The sequence below is a fragment of the Meriones unguiculatus genome, chromosome 2 (assembly GCF_030254825.1).
Source record: "Meriones unguiculatus strain TT.TT164.6M chromosome 2, Bangor_MerUng_6.1, whole genome shotgun sequence".
NCBI lineage: Eukaryota > Metazoa > Chordata > Mammalia > Rodentia > Muridae > Meriones > Meriones unguiculatus.
In genome coordinates this window covers 6,048,806-6,065,000 of record NC_083350.1, presented here as the reverse complement: position 1 = coordinate 6,065,000, position 16,195 = coordinate 6,048,806, and the positions used below count along the sequence as shown (strand labels likewise).

Genomic DNA, 16,195 nt, shown 5'->3' with positions numbered 1-16,195 from the left:
CGCGGGAAGCACGGAACCTAGGCCGAGCGCAGGAAGCCGGCTCAGTTCGCGCAACTTGCCCGGGACGGGCTGCGCGGGGCCCGGGCGCGAGCGGCGCCCGCAGGCAGGGGAGGCCTAGGCCGGGCGCCCCCGGCCGCGCCCCGCCGCGCCCCGCCCGGCCCAGGCCCCGGCCGTGCCCCGCCGCCCCGGCCGCGCTCGGGGTTGATTCGTACCACCTTGCAAGGAAGTGAACGCTCCGCACGGGAAGGGGAGGCGCCTGCGCCGGCCGCCGGGAGCCGCGCCGCCCGGGGCCGCTGGGCCGCGGCGGAGAGCGGGCGCGGCAGCGCGGGGCCCCCGCGCGGGGAGGGGGCGCCCGGGGCCTCGGCGGGAGCGGGGAGGGCGGGGAGCGCCGGGCCGGGGCGAGCCGGCGGGTTCGGCGCAAAACAAAAAGCTTAGAGGAGCGGCGGGCGGCCGCGGCCGGGCGGGGACCCTGGTGGCGCGCCCCGGGACCGCGGGGGTGCGGCGCGCGGCGGGGCCGGGGGGCGGGGGGCGGGCGCCGGGGGAGGGCGGGCGCCGGGGGAGGGGCGGGCCCGCCCGCGCGGAGCCGGCCGAGCCGGGCGGCCGGGGCTGGGCGCGCCCGAGCCGGCGGGGGCGCGGGGGCGGGCGGAGCCGCCGGCGGGGCCATGCTGAGGCCCGCGGCCGGCGCGGCCCGCGGCATCGTGGACATGTCGTACGCCCGTCACTTCCTGGACTTCCAGGGCTCCGCCATCCCCCGGGCCATGCAGAAGCTGGTGGCGACCCGGCTGAGCTCGGCCTTCCGCGAGGCCGTCACCCTGCGCCGGGACTGCCCGGTGCCGCTGCCCGGCGACGGAGACCTCCTCGTCCGGAACCGGTGAGCCCGGCGCGCGCCCCCGTCCCGCTCCCCGGCCGCCCGGCCGCCCGCCCCGCGGCGCGCTCGGGGGCACAGCCTGACTTTGCGAGATCCCGGGAAGTTGAACCCGCCGCCATCTGGCGAAGGCGAACGGAACGCGACTTGCTGGTGTGAATACCCGGTGCCACCGAACGGCCTCTTATCCGGGGGTTATTTTAATTTGGGATTCCCCCTCCCCCAGCCGTCCCTCCTCCCCCTCCCGCTCCCTAAATAAAAACGACGGGACCCAGAAAGGAGGCTCCCCACCGGCCCTCCCGCGCGCACCCACGCTTCCTGCGTTGCCGTGCTGTTTAGTGGCGCGGCAGCGGCCTGGACAAACTGCGGCGTCCAGGTAAAGGTGCCTGGAGGAAGGGGGCCCTGTTCGGTGTGCTGTCTCCCGTGCCCCCCTGTCGCCGTGGTGGGGTCCGGCCTTGGGTGTGTTGCCGGGCACCTCGTCTGCGGTGTGGTCGATGCCATTTGACTGTGCCGTGTCCCCTGAGTGCGAGGCGGGGGCGTGCGCCCGGCAGTGGGGCCGAGGTGGGGCGGGGGCACGGCTGTGTCTGCCCGGATGCGTGGCGGGCGTTCGGGTGGCACACCCGTTGTTGCCAGACCCGGCTGCTCCACGGCAGGCTTCCCACCTTAATGATTTTCCACCCCGCTAATCTTTAGTGAGTGGTGAGGCGGAGGAAGCGGGGGACTTCGCTGTGCCCAGTCCGGGCGGTGCCGCGGAGGTCTGGCGAGTCCAATCTGGGCCGCACCGTCAGGGGTTCACCTCTGTGCCCTTTCACCTGCTGGGTGCCATGCCAAGGTCCCAGGATGCCGTGTTGGAAGTTGGATGGAGTTACGGAGGGGGTGGGGGTTTACTTCCGATTGTAGCCGCGCTGTAAGTTTTGTGGCACAAAGTGAGCTAGGCCCCTGGCAGGTCCGAGAGGCGAGCTTACCGACCCGGGAACTGGGTGCACAGACCAGCTCCGTCACCCCAGATTCCAGAGTCAGCCTTCCAGACAAGATTGGGGATTGACAATTCTGATGGTGAAACTTTTGGAAACCTGTTGGAACCTTAGCGTCTGAGTGGGCGAGCAGAGGGTGGGTGGGAGCGCGTGGGTGCGTGAGTGGAGAGCCTCTGAGAGGGTGGCCCGGGACCGCCCGACAGCCTCCTGCCCTGGCCACGTCCCCGGAGGACTGCTTCATTGTGTGCCGAAACGGTGAGGCTGTGGAGAATGAAAATTTGAGCCCTGGCGACCTAAAAGGGAGCTTGTTCACAGAGCGTGCAGAGCACCGCAGCGGGATTTTACAAGGTGCAGGAGAACCCGAGACGCCTCCGAAGCAAACTTAATCGGATACTAAAATCCAAAGTTCCGTGCCGGACTTCCATTTTCTTTCATTGTTGTGATTTATATAGTGTTGACTGTAAACACTAATAAACACACACAAACTGCTTACATAAAGTCCCTGGGTGAAACAGGTGTGAAATGTGGGGGGCCGCAGGGGGACCGGCTGAGGAAGGTGTGAAGTGGGAGAAGAGCCGGCTACGGGGAAGTGGGACTCCCAGCCTTGAGGGCACCAGCTCTGCAGGTCTGCGGCCTCCCGCCCTTGAGCTTTGTTTTATTTATTTATTTATCTATTCATTTTTTTTAACCTCTTGGAGATCTTCCCCACTCCTCTCTCAAAGCTTATTCGCTCCAACCGGCTCCGTTTTCCCTTCTCCTTCATCCAGCACCCCTGGATGCCTTGGGTCGCCTTGTTAGGTCCGGAATTGGATGCTCTTTGGATCCCTGAAATCAGAGAATAGACTCCGATTTGGGGGGGGGGGATAGCAGTTTAGGTTGCTGTTAAAATCCAGGGCTCTAGGCTCTGTTCCGCCTCCTCCGTGTCTGCCTAGAGCCCCTTTGCTACAAGTGCTTCACAGGAACAACTTGACCTCTAACTTCTGCGTTGAAGCCACAAAGGAGGAGGGAGTGAAGCCAGTCCAAGAGCTGGAAGCTGCCTCTCCGAGCTCTTTGGTTCCAAAGTCCTCCACCCAGCTGTAGGCAGGTCTCTTATTCTGATGAGCAGTGTCAATGTTCTTCAGGTTTTCTTTTCTTTTAGCGAGCAGGGTGTAATTATTAACCGATAGTTAATTCATTTGAATCCAGGGCCAGTATCCTCTTAAGTAGTGCTAATTGCATTAAAATTTTATTCAGAGGCTTCTCATCTTTAGCATAACAAAATCTCCCCGGAAAGACTGGAGTGAGCCCAAATTCATTTGTTTGGGAGGGTGTTTGGAGCTTTTGATTATGCTCAGTCCTCTGACTTTCTTTCAGTAAACTATGTCTACACCTCATTCCAGTTAGCAAAATCCACGCCTTCGTTCTCGAGAAGGGCAGCGCGTGTGAGCTAGAACTGGATTCAGGACAAGTGTGTGGAGGGGTGCACAGAGCCCCTCTTGAATCAGTACTTGTTGTTCCTTTATCAGCCATCACCTCTCTGCCCCAGGCACCCACAGCCCGACAACTTCGCTCCCCTGGCCTCCACTCAGCCCTCCCCAAAGAAAGAGACAGATACCGCTGGTCAAGCCTGCTTGCGTGCTATTTTTGGCTTTTCCCTGAGAGTGACAGATTATTTTTCGTTTCCAAATATTCCTAAAGATTTTCTGCTCCTGTGGAAGATAATGCAAAGAGTTTGTAGAAATGGCAGTGAGGGGAGGGGGAGGCTTTTTGATAAACGGTTTGTTGCTTGCGGGAGGGTAAAATATTTTCGCTCACTCTCCAAGCCGAGGTATCACAGGCTCACTCACTTGCTCACTCTTCCTCTTCCTCCTTCTCCTCCTCCTCCTCTTCTTCTTCTCCATCTGACTTATATGGTTTTTGTTTGTTTGTTTTTCAAGGAAAGTCTGGCTTAGACAGTTGGTTTTGTCTCCCAGCCTTCGAGGCTCTTCCTGTGGTCTAAGGTTTCCTGTTTGGTGTTTGTTGAAAGGAAAGCTTCCTTCCCCTACCCCAGTAACCCCGATGTACAATGCCGGTACTAGGAGTTCAGCGCTTTGCGTCATAAATAACCAGGTGGCTTTAGAAGGGCATGTGTCTGGGAAACGCCTGCTGTGGTCCCATTGATCTCTTGTGGGGTGCCTGGACTCCGATTTGGAAGGAGTACCCTTCTTGTGGTTTGCCAGGGTCCTGCGTCATTACTCACACATTCTCAGTTACAGGGGAAGAAGGTACAGGGAGTTTCCAAGTTCGCCAGAGCATCTTTCCTGGGTTTTATTTTTGTTTTCCTGTGGCTTGTCCTCCTTCCTTTCCTCCTCTTTCCCTTAGAGCCTGATTTCCTTGAACTTGTTTCTTGGGGAGCGAAAGGCTTGAATAGGTTCTGGTAAGGCCCAGTTTGGGCCAAGGTGCATCCCAGTCAGTGGCAGGTCCCTATCACCTGGGCAGATATTCGGTCAGGAGGGTAGACAGGGATCCTGGAACCAGAATCCAAGCTATAGGCAGTAGCTGGGACCACTCCCTGAGGGCGAAGAGGGTAGTTAGCAGAGGACTGGGATGGGGAGTTGGGTAAATGGAGGTGCAACCCAGGTCAAGGTGGCAGGTTTTGCACTGCGTAGCTTTTCTGGGACTTGGACGAACCTGTCCCTGGGGCCCGGAAGCCAAGCAGCCAAGTCTGGCTCCCTAACGTGGGGTCATTAATGTCTCTTCGGATGGTGACGATGGAAAGGCCCCAGTTTCCAGCGCAGACCTGTCGCCGAAGCTCCCCGGAGCGGCTTTCTGGCCAGGGCGGAGGGCTGTGGGGAGAGGCTCGCAAGGCCTTGGGCAGCGCCACCTCACCAGCTCTTGGTGCTGCTGATCTTCACAAGGACTGCCGGGTGTCTCCAACCCAAGCCTCTGCTGGCCATCCGCAGCGCCTCCAGCTTCAGGGGAGACACCCTGTCACCCCTTCAAACTAGTGTCCTCGGGGTGGGGGCAGAGGGTGAGGGTGAGGGGCTGGAGGGTCTCCTCTCCGGTAGATCCACCCCACCCCCAGGGCCGAGCGCTAGGCCTGGCTGCCCTCAGTTTCTGGGGCTCCCGGCAGGAGAGCGGCCCCTGTGGGCCTTGAGATGCCGCACAGCCTGGAGGGGAACAGGAAGGGTTAACCTCGAGTGGAGGGCAGACAGGCAGCACTTGGTCTCTGCTCCCCAGCCTCTGAGCAAAGATGCCTCCTGCCCTGGCCCAGCTCCTGGAGCTGACCTTCCCGGGAGTGTGGGGCAGTGGTAAGGTGTCCTTGAAGCTGCCTCTTAGTGGGCCTGTCCTGGGACCTCCAGAATCAAGATCTAGAGAGCCAGCCCTTTTCAGAAAGGTCAGGTCTGGAAAAGTGTGTAAATTTAAAGGGAAAAGTATAAGATACAGCCCGCTAACCCCTTCTCCAAAAAAACAGAATATTGGCATTTTGGTATTAAAAAAAATGAGTGAAACTGATTTTCTCCACTTTTTATTACTGTACTTTATCTGTGAGTACAGAAGGCATAATTTACAGAATTATTAAAGGCAAGGCAGGCTGGCCTCTGAAAGCAACTTGGTAGAAGAAACTGTTTCCAGCTTTCTTATTTCCACAGCCTAGAAAGATCGTTACGTAGAACATTTGTGAGGAACCATTTGGAAGTACGGGGCATTACATATGGACAGTGAAAGTATGCCTTGAGGATGGATAGTTTGGGTTCATTAAATTAAAAGTGAATTCTTTGCATTTTCACCCGCCATCTTCTCACTTTCTTACGGAGGAAATGGCATTTTTAGGGTCCTTATGTGTTACAGTTCCCTCGACTTTCTCAGAAGATGGCCACCACTTCCCCATGGAGATATTTTTGTTGTGAGGTATACTAGGGTACAAAGAAAAGCTGGTGAAATCCTGGCCTCACAGCTAACGTGAGCCTGGCTACAAAAAGGAAATCAGCCATCTGCTACTAATCAGGCTGCGGCTCTGCTTCTTGTTGAGGAAAATACAGTGAGGGCTTGCTTCCCTTTTCATCTGAAAGAGGCTGTAAAATGCTGAATGCTGCATCAAAATCATTCTCCCCAGTTTTTGTTCAATTAATCAAAATGCATGTGTTCATGCTGGGCATAGTTACATCAGAGAGAAAATTTGCTGCGGCGTCTCAAACAACGGGGGCAGTAGGTGTCACAGGAATGACCTTGCACACCCATCCATCTTTAATAATATCGTTGTCATTACTGTTATTATCTGAAGTGTTAAATTGTTGCCAGAATCAATACAAGTGTGCTTCTTCGGGTATATTTTATCCCACTGTTGTTTTTAACATCTCTGTTAAGAGACCAATTAATTTCAGAGCTCCCAGTGAACTCTGCGGTGAGGGCTCCCCGGCTTGCCTTCCTTTTTTGTTTTTGTTTTTGTTTTTCTTCCTTAATTCTCCCTTTGAAAGAGGACAGAAGTAAGTAGCACAGGAAGTAGAAATATATCACCTGCTGATTAACATAATATGAAATTATCCTTAAACTATAAAGGAAGAAAATCTGCCCAAACTCCAATTAATACATATCGGAGTCCTTTTTTTCCCCCGGCATTCTGTCGTGTGCTAATAGTTTCAGGACTGTTTCACTCACTGAGACCAGAGGAGCCTTTTTTAAAACCCTAAGCAGATATGAAGGTCTATAACAAAGAATCTTAATCGGTGTTTGTTCTCTTCTAGATTCGTTGGTATCAATGCATCTGACATCAACTATTCAGCTGGCCGCTATGACCCATCCGTGAAGCCCCCCTTTGACATGGGTTTTGAAGGGATTGGTGAGGTGGTGGCCTTAGGCCTCTCAGCTAGTGCAAGGTACACAGTGGGCCAGGCTGTGGCGTATGTGGCTCCTGGTTCCTTTGCTGAGTATACAGTGGTGCCTGCTAGCATTGCCACCCCTGTGCCTTCAGTGAAACCCGAGTATCTCACCCTGCTGGTTAGTGGCACCACTGCATACATCAGCCTGACAGAGCTTGGGGAGCTGTCAGAAGGGAAGAAGGTTTTGGTTACAGCAGCTGCCGGGGGTACAGGCCAGTTCGCTGTTCAGCTTTCAAAGATAGCCAAGTGCCACGTCATCGGAACATGTTCCTCGGACGAGAAGTCGGCTTTCCTGAGGTCCATTGGCTGTGATCGTCCCATCAACTACAGAGCGGAGCCCGTGGAGAAGGTGCTGAAGCAGGAGTACCCGGAAGGCGTCGATGTGGTCTACGAGTCTGTTGGGGGCCCCATGTTTGACCTGGCTGTGGATTCCCTGGCCACCAAAGGGCGCTTGCTGGTGATTGGGTTTATCTCTGGCTACCAAAGCCCTACGGGACTCTCACCAGTGAAAGCCACAGCTCTGCCGGCCAAGCTCCTGAAGAAGTCGGCCAGCCTCCAGGGTTTCTTCCTGAACCACTACTTCTCCAAGTACCAGGCCGCCATGGACCAACTGCTGCAGCTGTACACTCGCGGGGACCTGGCGTGTGAGGTGGACCTGGGGTGCCAGGCTCCAGGGGGAAGGTTCGTTGGCCTGGAGTCCATATTCCGGGCTGTCGATTATATGTACGCCGGGAAAAATGTTGGAAAACTTGTTGTTGAATTACCTCATTGTGCCAGCAGTAAGCTGTGACAGCAGAACGATGACGTAGAGCAACGGAGAAAGAAAAGGGATTCTCGATGCCTTAGAGTGAACACAGCGTTTCTCAAAACAAAAGTATAGTGTGAATGAATTCCGCCTCCCCCCCCCCCCGGAAAAATAATGTGCCTCAATAAAAGTTCTCTCTATAGCTAAGAGGTAAAACGTTTACACTCGATTCTTTAGTCATGGATGGTCTCATTCCAGGTTTTATTGTTCCAGGGAAGTAAATTAATTCCTGATGCGAGGCCTGATGGAGTCAGTACGTCCCCAGCTTGATGAGATTTTTAAATCAGCATTCAGATGGCTCAGACTCCTGCTTTAGAGGCAGCAGTGCCTGCCGGAGTACTTCGCAGGTGAGAGCACAGTGCCACCAGCCTTGTCTTCTCCAGGCCATGGGCTCTGCAAGGAGCCCTTTCTCCCCATCAGTCACTAACCAACTTCTAAAGAGTCGTTGGGGAGAGAATTCTCCAAATTTAATCTTGTTAAGTTATTGGAAAAGTGATTCAGCAAACAGCTATGTCTGATGGACATGTCTACTCTGTGATGGCTTGAAGTCACATTCTGGTAAGATTGTCTGTTTAAGAAGAAATTACTGTTAGAAACAGTGGAAAAGAAAGCCATGGTTGAGGGAGACTGAAAACTAATGTGGACAGAGAAAGGATAAAATTCTGTGCCACCTCTTCAAGTTCACACATGCAACCGCAGGGGTGGCAGAAGGGGCCCCACTCTGGCATGTGAACGGTTAAAAACAGCTTAGTTCCTGTCCCCAAGGAGCTAGTGTCACCCCAAACACAGTGGGTGCCCAGGTCATCTGAAACCATGACTTCCCCTCAGAGGCCGGTCCCTGGTGGTGGGAGTGGGGAATATCCCCTGGCTGTAGCTCCAGCCTGTGTGCCACTGCTGTCTTCCCACCACGGCTGGTCCGCTTGCCCTTCATTTTCCGTGCCAGAGTCGAAGCCCCGCAGTGCCTTTCCACTCGTAGGTGAAGACTGGGCATATCCTTCAGTCTTGGGTCTCAGTACATCCAACATGCTCAATAAATGGGAATGCAGTTAGAGTGTTCCACGAGAATCGGGGCCAGATTTAATTCTTTCCTTGCATCTGAAGAGCAGAGAGACCCTGTTTCTGAATAGCTGTTAGTATCTATTTTACAAGATTTACTCATTTCCAGGTACCTAATGTAGCTGCTAGCATGCATGCACAACAATACAATTTATATGGTAAATGGAACCAAATAATGGCTTCACTGAATGTTATGGCCGCACTGAAGGGAAATGTCACGGTAAATAGCTGCCAAATTATGGATCATGCTGAAGTGTCACAACTGCACTAAAGACAAATAGCACTAGAGGCTATTGCCACCAGGACGCTTTTGAGTTATGAAGAAGGGTAGCAGGCCTCTTTGTGTCCTCGTCATAGCAAAGCGCCGCCGGTGCAGGGGACAGCAAGGCTCATCCAGTGTGGAGCACCGTTATTAATCTGCCCCGTTCAGACCTAGCCAGTAGAGCAGGAGAGACTGCTCGCTCTCCCTACACAAACATAACAAACGGAGGGGAGGGGAGGTTTTATGAATGTTAGTATGCTCCGGAAATGACTGGTAATGGAAAAATGTTGTAATAAAATAATCTAATCAAAGACTATTATTAAATTTAACACAGTATATATCTGAAGGCTTAGTTGCCTCCTATGCAGATAGATGTGTGAAATCTCACTGATCGGCTCGCTCCCTCTGAAAAGGCTTGAGGACTGAGGACATTACCAACTAAATTGCCTCTTCTGAACTGAACTGAGTCCCGGTTTCCTTCATTTTAATGGGAGGGTAATAAAGATGAAAGACCAACATTTTATCTGATGGATCCCTTAAGCTATGGAGTAAAAATGTATTATGTTTTGAGGGAATGTACTGAATTCAGCTATGTAAAAGTAAAATTCACATGCCCATGTTTAAAATAAAACAACATTCAAACCAACCAACCAACCCCCCATGTCATCCTGTCCCTCAACAGAGAAACCATGGTGCAGGCTCTGTTCCTTTCTTCACAGAAAGCAAGCGTGAGGGATTCTGCCAGTTCCAGTAATGCCAAAAGTATGTTCAAAGTTTAAAAAACATTCTTTTGAAAATTCTTTTTAAATTGAGTGTTGTAATTAAGCATCCGTTTGGTCCCCTTGGATTGTTCAGTCACGATGGGGAGGGAGATGGCGGGAGAGTCCACGCTCTACCGTGCTCCACGTCACAAAAAAATGTGTATTCGTAACTCAGGGCTGGTGTCAGCTTTGCTGTAGAGAAGGGACGAGGGCAGAGCAGTGACTTGGGATGAAGGAACTCTCAGCTCTCTGTGTGGTCTTCTTACCACCTAAGGTCATTGTCCCATCAGGAAAGAAGGCACTGCCCCGGAGAAAGATATCTCTAAGATACCATGGGGTTCAGGACCTCTAAAGAGTCAATGCTACCCTTTAGGCCTGTTTCAAATGCAATAATAATAATAATAATAATAATAATAATAATAATAGAACAGACAATATAATTTCTGGTTCTTTTCACAATGACTACAGATGCTGATTGATTTTAGCATTTTTTAAAAAGTCCAGGAACTGGTTTGCCAAAAAAGATTGGTTCTATGTGCTGTTATTGTCTGATTGCATCAGAATGGTTTATTGGGGGTGCAATGAGCTTGGGTAGATGGGCATTAGTGCTTCGTTCAGTATTTATCTATTGCAAGTGTGGAGAAGTAGCTGCAGCTGATTAAAGAGAGCACCCTGCCCTGTATACGAAAGGAGTGCCACAGCTCAGGAGGTGGTAATGTCCCAGCACCACGGAAGCCTTTCTCTGTCCCCACCACAAGATGCTGGAAACTTGACAGATGATGTCACTTAAGACGCTGCCTGCCTTGGGGACCTGCTTCTTGGCTTTCTGTTTGGGGCTTTATTTGGGCACCGTTTATAATGGCCACCCGACTTGCACCTGTATTGTCTCAACCCCTGTGAAACTCGTGGGATGCATAAATTTACCAGTCAGGGCTCCCTTTAAAATGAGGCTTTGTGTAGAGGACCAGAATGTTTTTCCTGATGCCTTTACCACGAGTTCACGTGGGGTAAATGCCGTATTTCAGGTTGTGTAAAGTAGGTGAGCGGTGCGCAGCTCTCAGAGGGAATCTGGTAAGGCCGAGGACTGTCCACTCGGAAGCCTAATTTCGGGAGTTCTGCGGGTTTTGTGGGCAGCTCACGTGCCAAATGGACCAATTTGATGAATTTATACTTAACTCATTTATACTTCCCATATTCTTAAAATATTTTGGTTTTGTAATAGTCACTTAAATTGTATGCAAACTTAATTTTCCAGTTTGGGTTTTGTTTTGCTTTTGAGGACTTTTTCACACAGAAGCCAAAGTGCAGTGCTCAATTGTCAATTCCACAACGCTGCTATAAACCTGATCTTGTACTTTGACTAGCCATTTAGCATAGTATCATTTCAACTTCCAGAAGGAAGAATGTTCGCTGCAAGAACCGTACTGCTGTTTCCATGAGCAATCTTGTGGTTGCTCCCATCCACCCCTGCCTCCACAAAAGCAAACAAACATAATGCACAACACAAGATGATGGTAATGTCTTACTTACCAGTATATGTTAATTCAAGAAGTTCTTGTAGGAAAGGGCTGATATAAAAAAAAGTCAAGGAAGAGGCTGTTTTGATTATGTAGCTTGGAGCCTCTGTTTAATTCTTCACCGTGGCCCGGCAGCCAGGGACGCATGCCCAGCATAAGTACTGGCGATGTTTGTTTATCCGGATGCTGGCTTTGCCCTTTGCAGACTTGCCCTTCGGTGCACGGCCTCCATCCCAGGAGGGAACATCGTGGCTCCCACAAGCAGCAGGGTAAGAGCTGCATAGAGGACAGTTTGGGGAAACCAATATGCTCTTCATGTGTGCTGAGAGGCCCCGAGCCAGGAGTCTGGAGGTCTCAATAGCCCCCTGAAGGGAGTGCTTCCCTCAAAGTATCTCTGCCAACACAAAATTAAAATAATAATTAGGACATACCCTGCTGCTGGGTGGCAGTGTGAAAAGACAGCTCTGTGCTGAGGGCTCGGAAGAGTCGGCGACATTGCCGGCTGCCGAAGTACCCTGCAAGCACACAGCAGTCAGGGTCTTAGCATGATCCTTAGCATCAGGTCCCTTGGCTGGTAGAGGGTGGAGAGACACAGAAGTGAGACAGGATGTCCCACTCACTAGAAAGCACATGGCTGGGAACTCTGTATGCCCAACCCCTAGCACCGCTGCAAGCCTACCAGGGCCGCTTTCAGGAGAAACGCTTCCCCTGTCCTTTGTAAAGAAGACCAAATGCTACTTGGTAACACTAGGTTTTAAAGGATGGTCTGGCTCTACCCATTTCACAAATACAGAAATGGGCTTAGAAGGAATGGACTCTGTTCACCCAGTGTCAGAGTGAATTGAATCAGAGGACAGAACCCTGGCTGATTCCCTCCCAGACTATCAAGAGAGCCCTGAACAGTCCCCTTTGCCACTGGCCAGGGTCCTTCCATGTGCAACTAACAGGTATTTGAGAACCATGGCTGGACTTTGAGAAGAACCTTCAAGTGAATGGGACTGTGGCAAGCCCAGGCAAAGCATCAGGTTTCCACTCTACTCTGGTAGAGCCGGGACTCTCCTTTAATTTGGTTTATCATATAAGTATCACATTAGGGCTGAAGAAGTAGCTCAGGGAGCAGAGGCTTTGGCTTAAAGCAGGAGGCCCTGAGCTTGATCTCTAGAGCATTTGTGAGAAGCCAGGTGTGGTGGTGCACGCTTGTAATCCTAGCACTAAGGAGGTGGACACTGGAGGACCTCCGAGGCTAGCTGCCTAACTAGCCTAGCCAAATCAGTAAGCTCACAGGGAGAGACCCTGCCTCAAAGCACACGGTGGAGAGCTTTTGAGGAAAGAACCCTGAACTTGCCCTCTGGCCTACACACACACACACACACACACACACACACACACACATGCACCTTCAAATTTCACACACAAATTAAAAATAATAAATATTGCACAATTCATTTTTTGCTACTAAAAGGTCTCCTGCCAACGTCCTTAAGTACCAATAGTGCCAGGCACACATTTTGTACTATTTACTTCCTTGAATGAGTTTGATGCTCATTTTTGCCTATCATCATAACATAATAACTGGCCACCAGAATGTTTGCTGCTGTAGCAAAATATTTAAAATGTGAATTTGCTATTCTAATTGAAATCCGATATTTCACCTTACAAGTTCAGCCCATGAGGGAAGGGCACGTTCCTTCAGTGGTTTTAGCGGTGGCCTGAAGGTGAAGGGATATACAGAGGAGAGGCCAGTGCATGCAGGCTTTCTGCTGGGCTGTGGCACGACCCTCACACACACTGTAATTAACGCTAAGGGAAAAAGCCATTCTTACCCACATGACATTGAACACTCTCGTCTGTCCTCATCATTTCTGTCTTTCTTCCCTCAAACTCATGCATAGAAAGCATAAACTTCCAGCTTTATGAGAGCAAATCTTTTCCCAGCTGAAGCAGCTTCTTTCAGCGTTGAAAAGCTCTTCCCGGGAACAGCAACAGTGTCAGAGGCAATCAGGTTTGCCGGAAGCCTCATTGCTCACCAGGGGATGGGAGCGATACTGTTCCCTCTACATGTGGCTGGAATTTACATTTGGAAATTGAATTGTCTCCTTGAGGGCTTTTACTCAATGCAAGTTTGGGGGAATTACTTACACCCCAGTACATCAGTGCGGATGGAATGAAGCTGAGTTGAAGGAGCCCCCTTATCAATTTCACTGTTATAAAAACAAAAACAAAAAGCAACAAAACAAAACAACAACAACAAAACCCTTTCATTGTCCAGAAGACAAACTTAAAGAATCTTTACTGAATGATTTTCATCATTTCCAGTTTGAAATATCCTTAGGCGTCTGGGACTCACAATTTTTGACATGTCTGAGTACAGTCCTCACAGTGATATTGACACTGATGCATCGTTTGCAAGTCACTTTAAAACACCCACCTTATGCTGGCTCATGTCGCCCTTGCTTGAGACAGTCCGTGGACAGTAGTTCGCCCAAGGCCAAGCCTGTTTGTCCCCAGAGTGGTGTCTCTTCTCGTGGTTAATATGCACACGACGCCTTCTGAAATGCCCGTCCTGACTCGGTAGTGCAGGGGCACACAGGGCACTGGCCATGCCGCCCTGGGAACCACACCTCCAGCCGAGACTTGCTCAGTCACGCCACGTCTGCAGAGACCTCCGTCCTGCAGTTACAGGTGAGAGCACAGCCCCTTACTTGTGCGCTTCCAACTTCTTACAAGGAGCCCGGACACTCAGCCCGGTGCTCACGGTACCCGACAGCTTTTCCATAGAGTCCCAGGTCCTCCACCCTCAGGGTTGAGCTCACTGTCACACCAGGCCTTGTGTCCCCTGACGCAGGATGGCCAGTTACACCCCAGTCCCTCTACAGCGGCACCGAGAGACGATGGCAGCAGGCCCCTGCCCTGCCAGCAGGAGCAAAGCGTTTACAGTTACCCTGATGGAAGGACGCCCAGGCTCTGACTCCTCCAGATCAGGTCTTTTGGAACATGTGCGTGTGTTCGTACTTAGCAGGCGCTCTGTCGGTCGGAAAGTCATGGCTGGAAAAGAACCTTTTGGAAGGCTTACTCTGTCGTGAAAAAGAAAGTCGGTGAGGTTTCACTGCAATGCTCCAGTGCAGCCCTCCTGCAGGGCGCACGCGTGAGCCACAGCCCCACCTGAGGCTCGACCAGCAGGAACGCGCCATCACCAGCCAGCTCCATCCCTCCCTGGGTTCCGGTGGAAACAGAGGGACAGCCTCCCAGAGCAGGAACCCAGAGCTGGGTGGTCGCTGGTGTGCAACTGAGTCCCAGTCACAATCAGCTGTCTTCCTCAGGGCAGCCACATACTGGACACCCAGGAAAGCCACCAGTGACATCTGTGTGTGAGTATGTGTGTGATAGGTAAGTGTGTGTCTGTGTGTGTGTTATGTAACCATGTGTGTCTGTGTATAAGTTTGTGTGTGTGCTATGTAACTGTGTGTGTCTTTGTCTGTGATATGGAACTGTGTGTGTCTGTGTGTGATATGTAAGTGTGAAGCCTTTATGTGTGATATGTAACTCTGTGTGTGTATCTGTGTGTGATATGTAATTGTCTGTTGTGATATGCAACTTGTGTGTGTGTGTGTGTGTGTGTGTGTGTGTGTGTGTGTGTGTGTGCGTGTGCGTGTGGAGGCAAAGGATGATGTAGAATGTTTGGTTCTATCCCACTCTACTCCCTTGAGCCTGGGCCTCTCACTGACCTGGAGCTGGACAGCGCAGAGTGAGCCCAGGGAGCTGCGTGTTTCTACCGTGTGACCAAGTGCAGCTTGCACGTGGGTACGGGGACTTGAACTAAGGTCCTCAGGCTTGCTCAGCAATCACTCTCCCCCACAGACTGCGCCATGCCGAGGAGCATCCCCTAACTGTAGGGCTGGATGGGTGTCCGGTTCGAACTAGCCTTGAGCCCTATGCCCCCATTCGGGTTGTGTGTGGAAAGGGTGTGTGTGTGTGGACGCAGGTGCTAGTGGCAGGCTCGCCCCAGTGAGAGCAGCAATAGGGAGGAGCCGGGTGAGCCCATCTCCCAGCAGCCGTGTTGACAGGGATGGGGCCCTATTACTCGGGTGAGCGGGCCGGGGGGGGGGGGGCGGAGCGGGCCGGGGGGTAGCGGGCCGGCATCCCGTCATTCTGACTTGTGTTAGTCAGGGAGCCTAACTGCTGCTGGTCCTCTCACACCGACTTGCCACCAACAATCTCGTTACCACACATGCCTCTATCTCTTACAGCTCCTGGACCCACACATGCAGGATGAAATGGGGCACAGGAGACCCAACTGTGTTAACCCACAGTTGCTTCTGCTCTCTCCAATGTGGAGCCCCAGGGGCCCCACGAGGACCCAAGGGAGAGCACTCAGGGAGAGCCACAACCACAGGCTCCTAGAGATACAGCAGCAGCGTGGCAGGGGCAGCGTGGCAGTGGCACCCGGGGACCCACGTGCCCACCGCAGGGTTCCTGGTTTCCAGTCTTCATGTTCCTCTAACACACGTGGCCATGGTCCCTTCTGCCAGGACCTCGCTCACGGGGAGAGAGGCGTTACATGGACACAAACACCCAGCTGCTTGGAGAGGGGAGGGCAGGGGGTGGGGACACTGAGCAAGCTCCTCTGTGTTCGAGGCCCTGTGCAAAGTGTCTGTCACACTTCCTCCCTTGAGATCTTCACAACAGCGCGCTCCATCACTGCTGTCCACTGAGAGCGCCAGTGCCAGGGCTGGGGCGAGAGCCTGGCCTGAAAACGCTTGACACGCACAAACTAGGAGCCAAGTCGATGCACAGAGCCTGCGGGAGAGCCAGGTGTGAGGCATTTTGTCATTTCCTGGCCTGGGAGGCAAAGACCTTCAGGGGATTCCTGAGGCTTGCACACCAACACACACGCACCTCCATACACATGTACATGCTTCTACATATACAACATACTTACATACATGTATATACATACCCGTATACACATGCATCTACACACATCCCTACCTACCTACATACATACCTACACACACCTACATGCTCTACATACACACATACCTACTTACATGCATGCACACACTCCTACACACACATGCACATGCATCTACACACATGCACCAACTTCCATACACACA

General features: G+C 52.2%; 1 protein-coding gene across 2 annotated transcripts; it reads left to right on the top strand.

Moving 5' to 3' along the window:
• The first annotated feature begins 289 nt into the window (after positions 1–289).
• Ptgr3 (prostaglandin reductase 3) lies at positions 290–9,446 on the top strand. Of its 2 annotated transcripts, none has more exons than XM_021648771.2 (2): positions 290–871; positions 6,543–9,446. In XM_021648771.2, the coding sequence occupies exons 1-2, from the start codon at positions 663–665 to the stop codon at positions 7,465–7,467; spliced, it is 1,134 nt and encodes a 377-aa protein (XP_021504446.1). In that variant the 5' UTR covers positions 290–662; the 3' UTR covers positions 7,468–9,446. The 2 variants fall into 2 exon arrangements, with proteins under 2 accessions (XP_021504446.1, XP_021504447.1); XM_021648772.2 differs by lacking the exon at positions 290–871 and adding an exon at positions 912–1,241.
• The last annotated feature ends 6,749 nt before the right edge of the window (positions 9,447–16,195 follow it).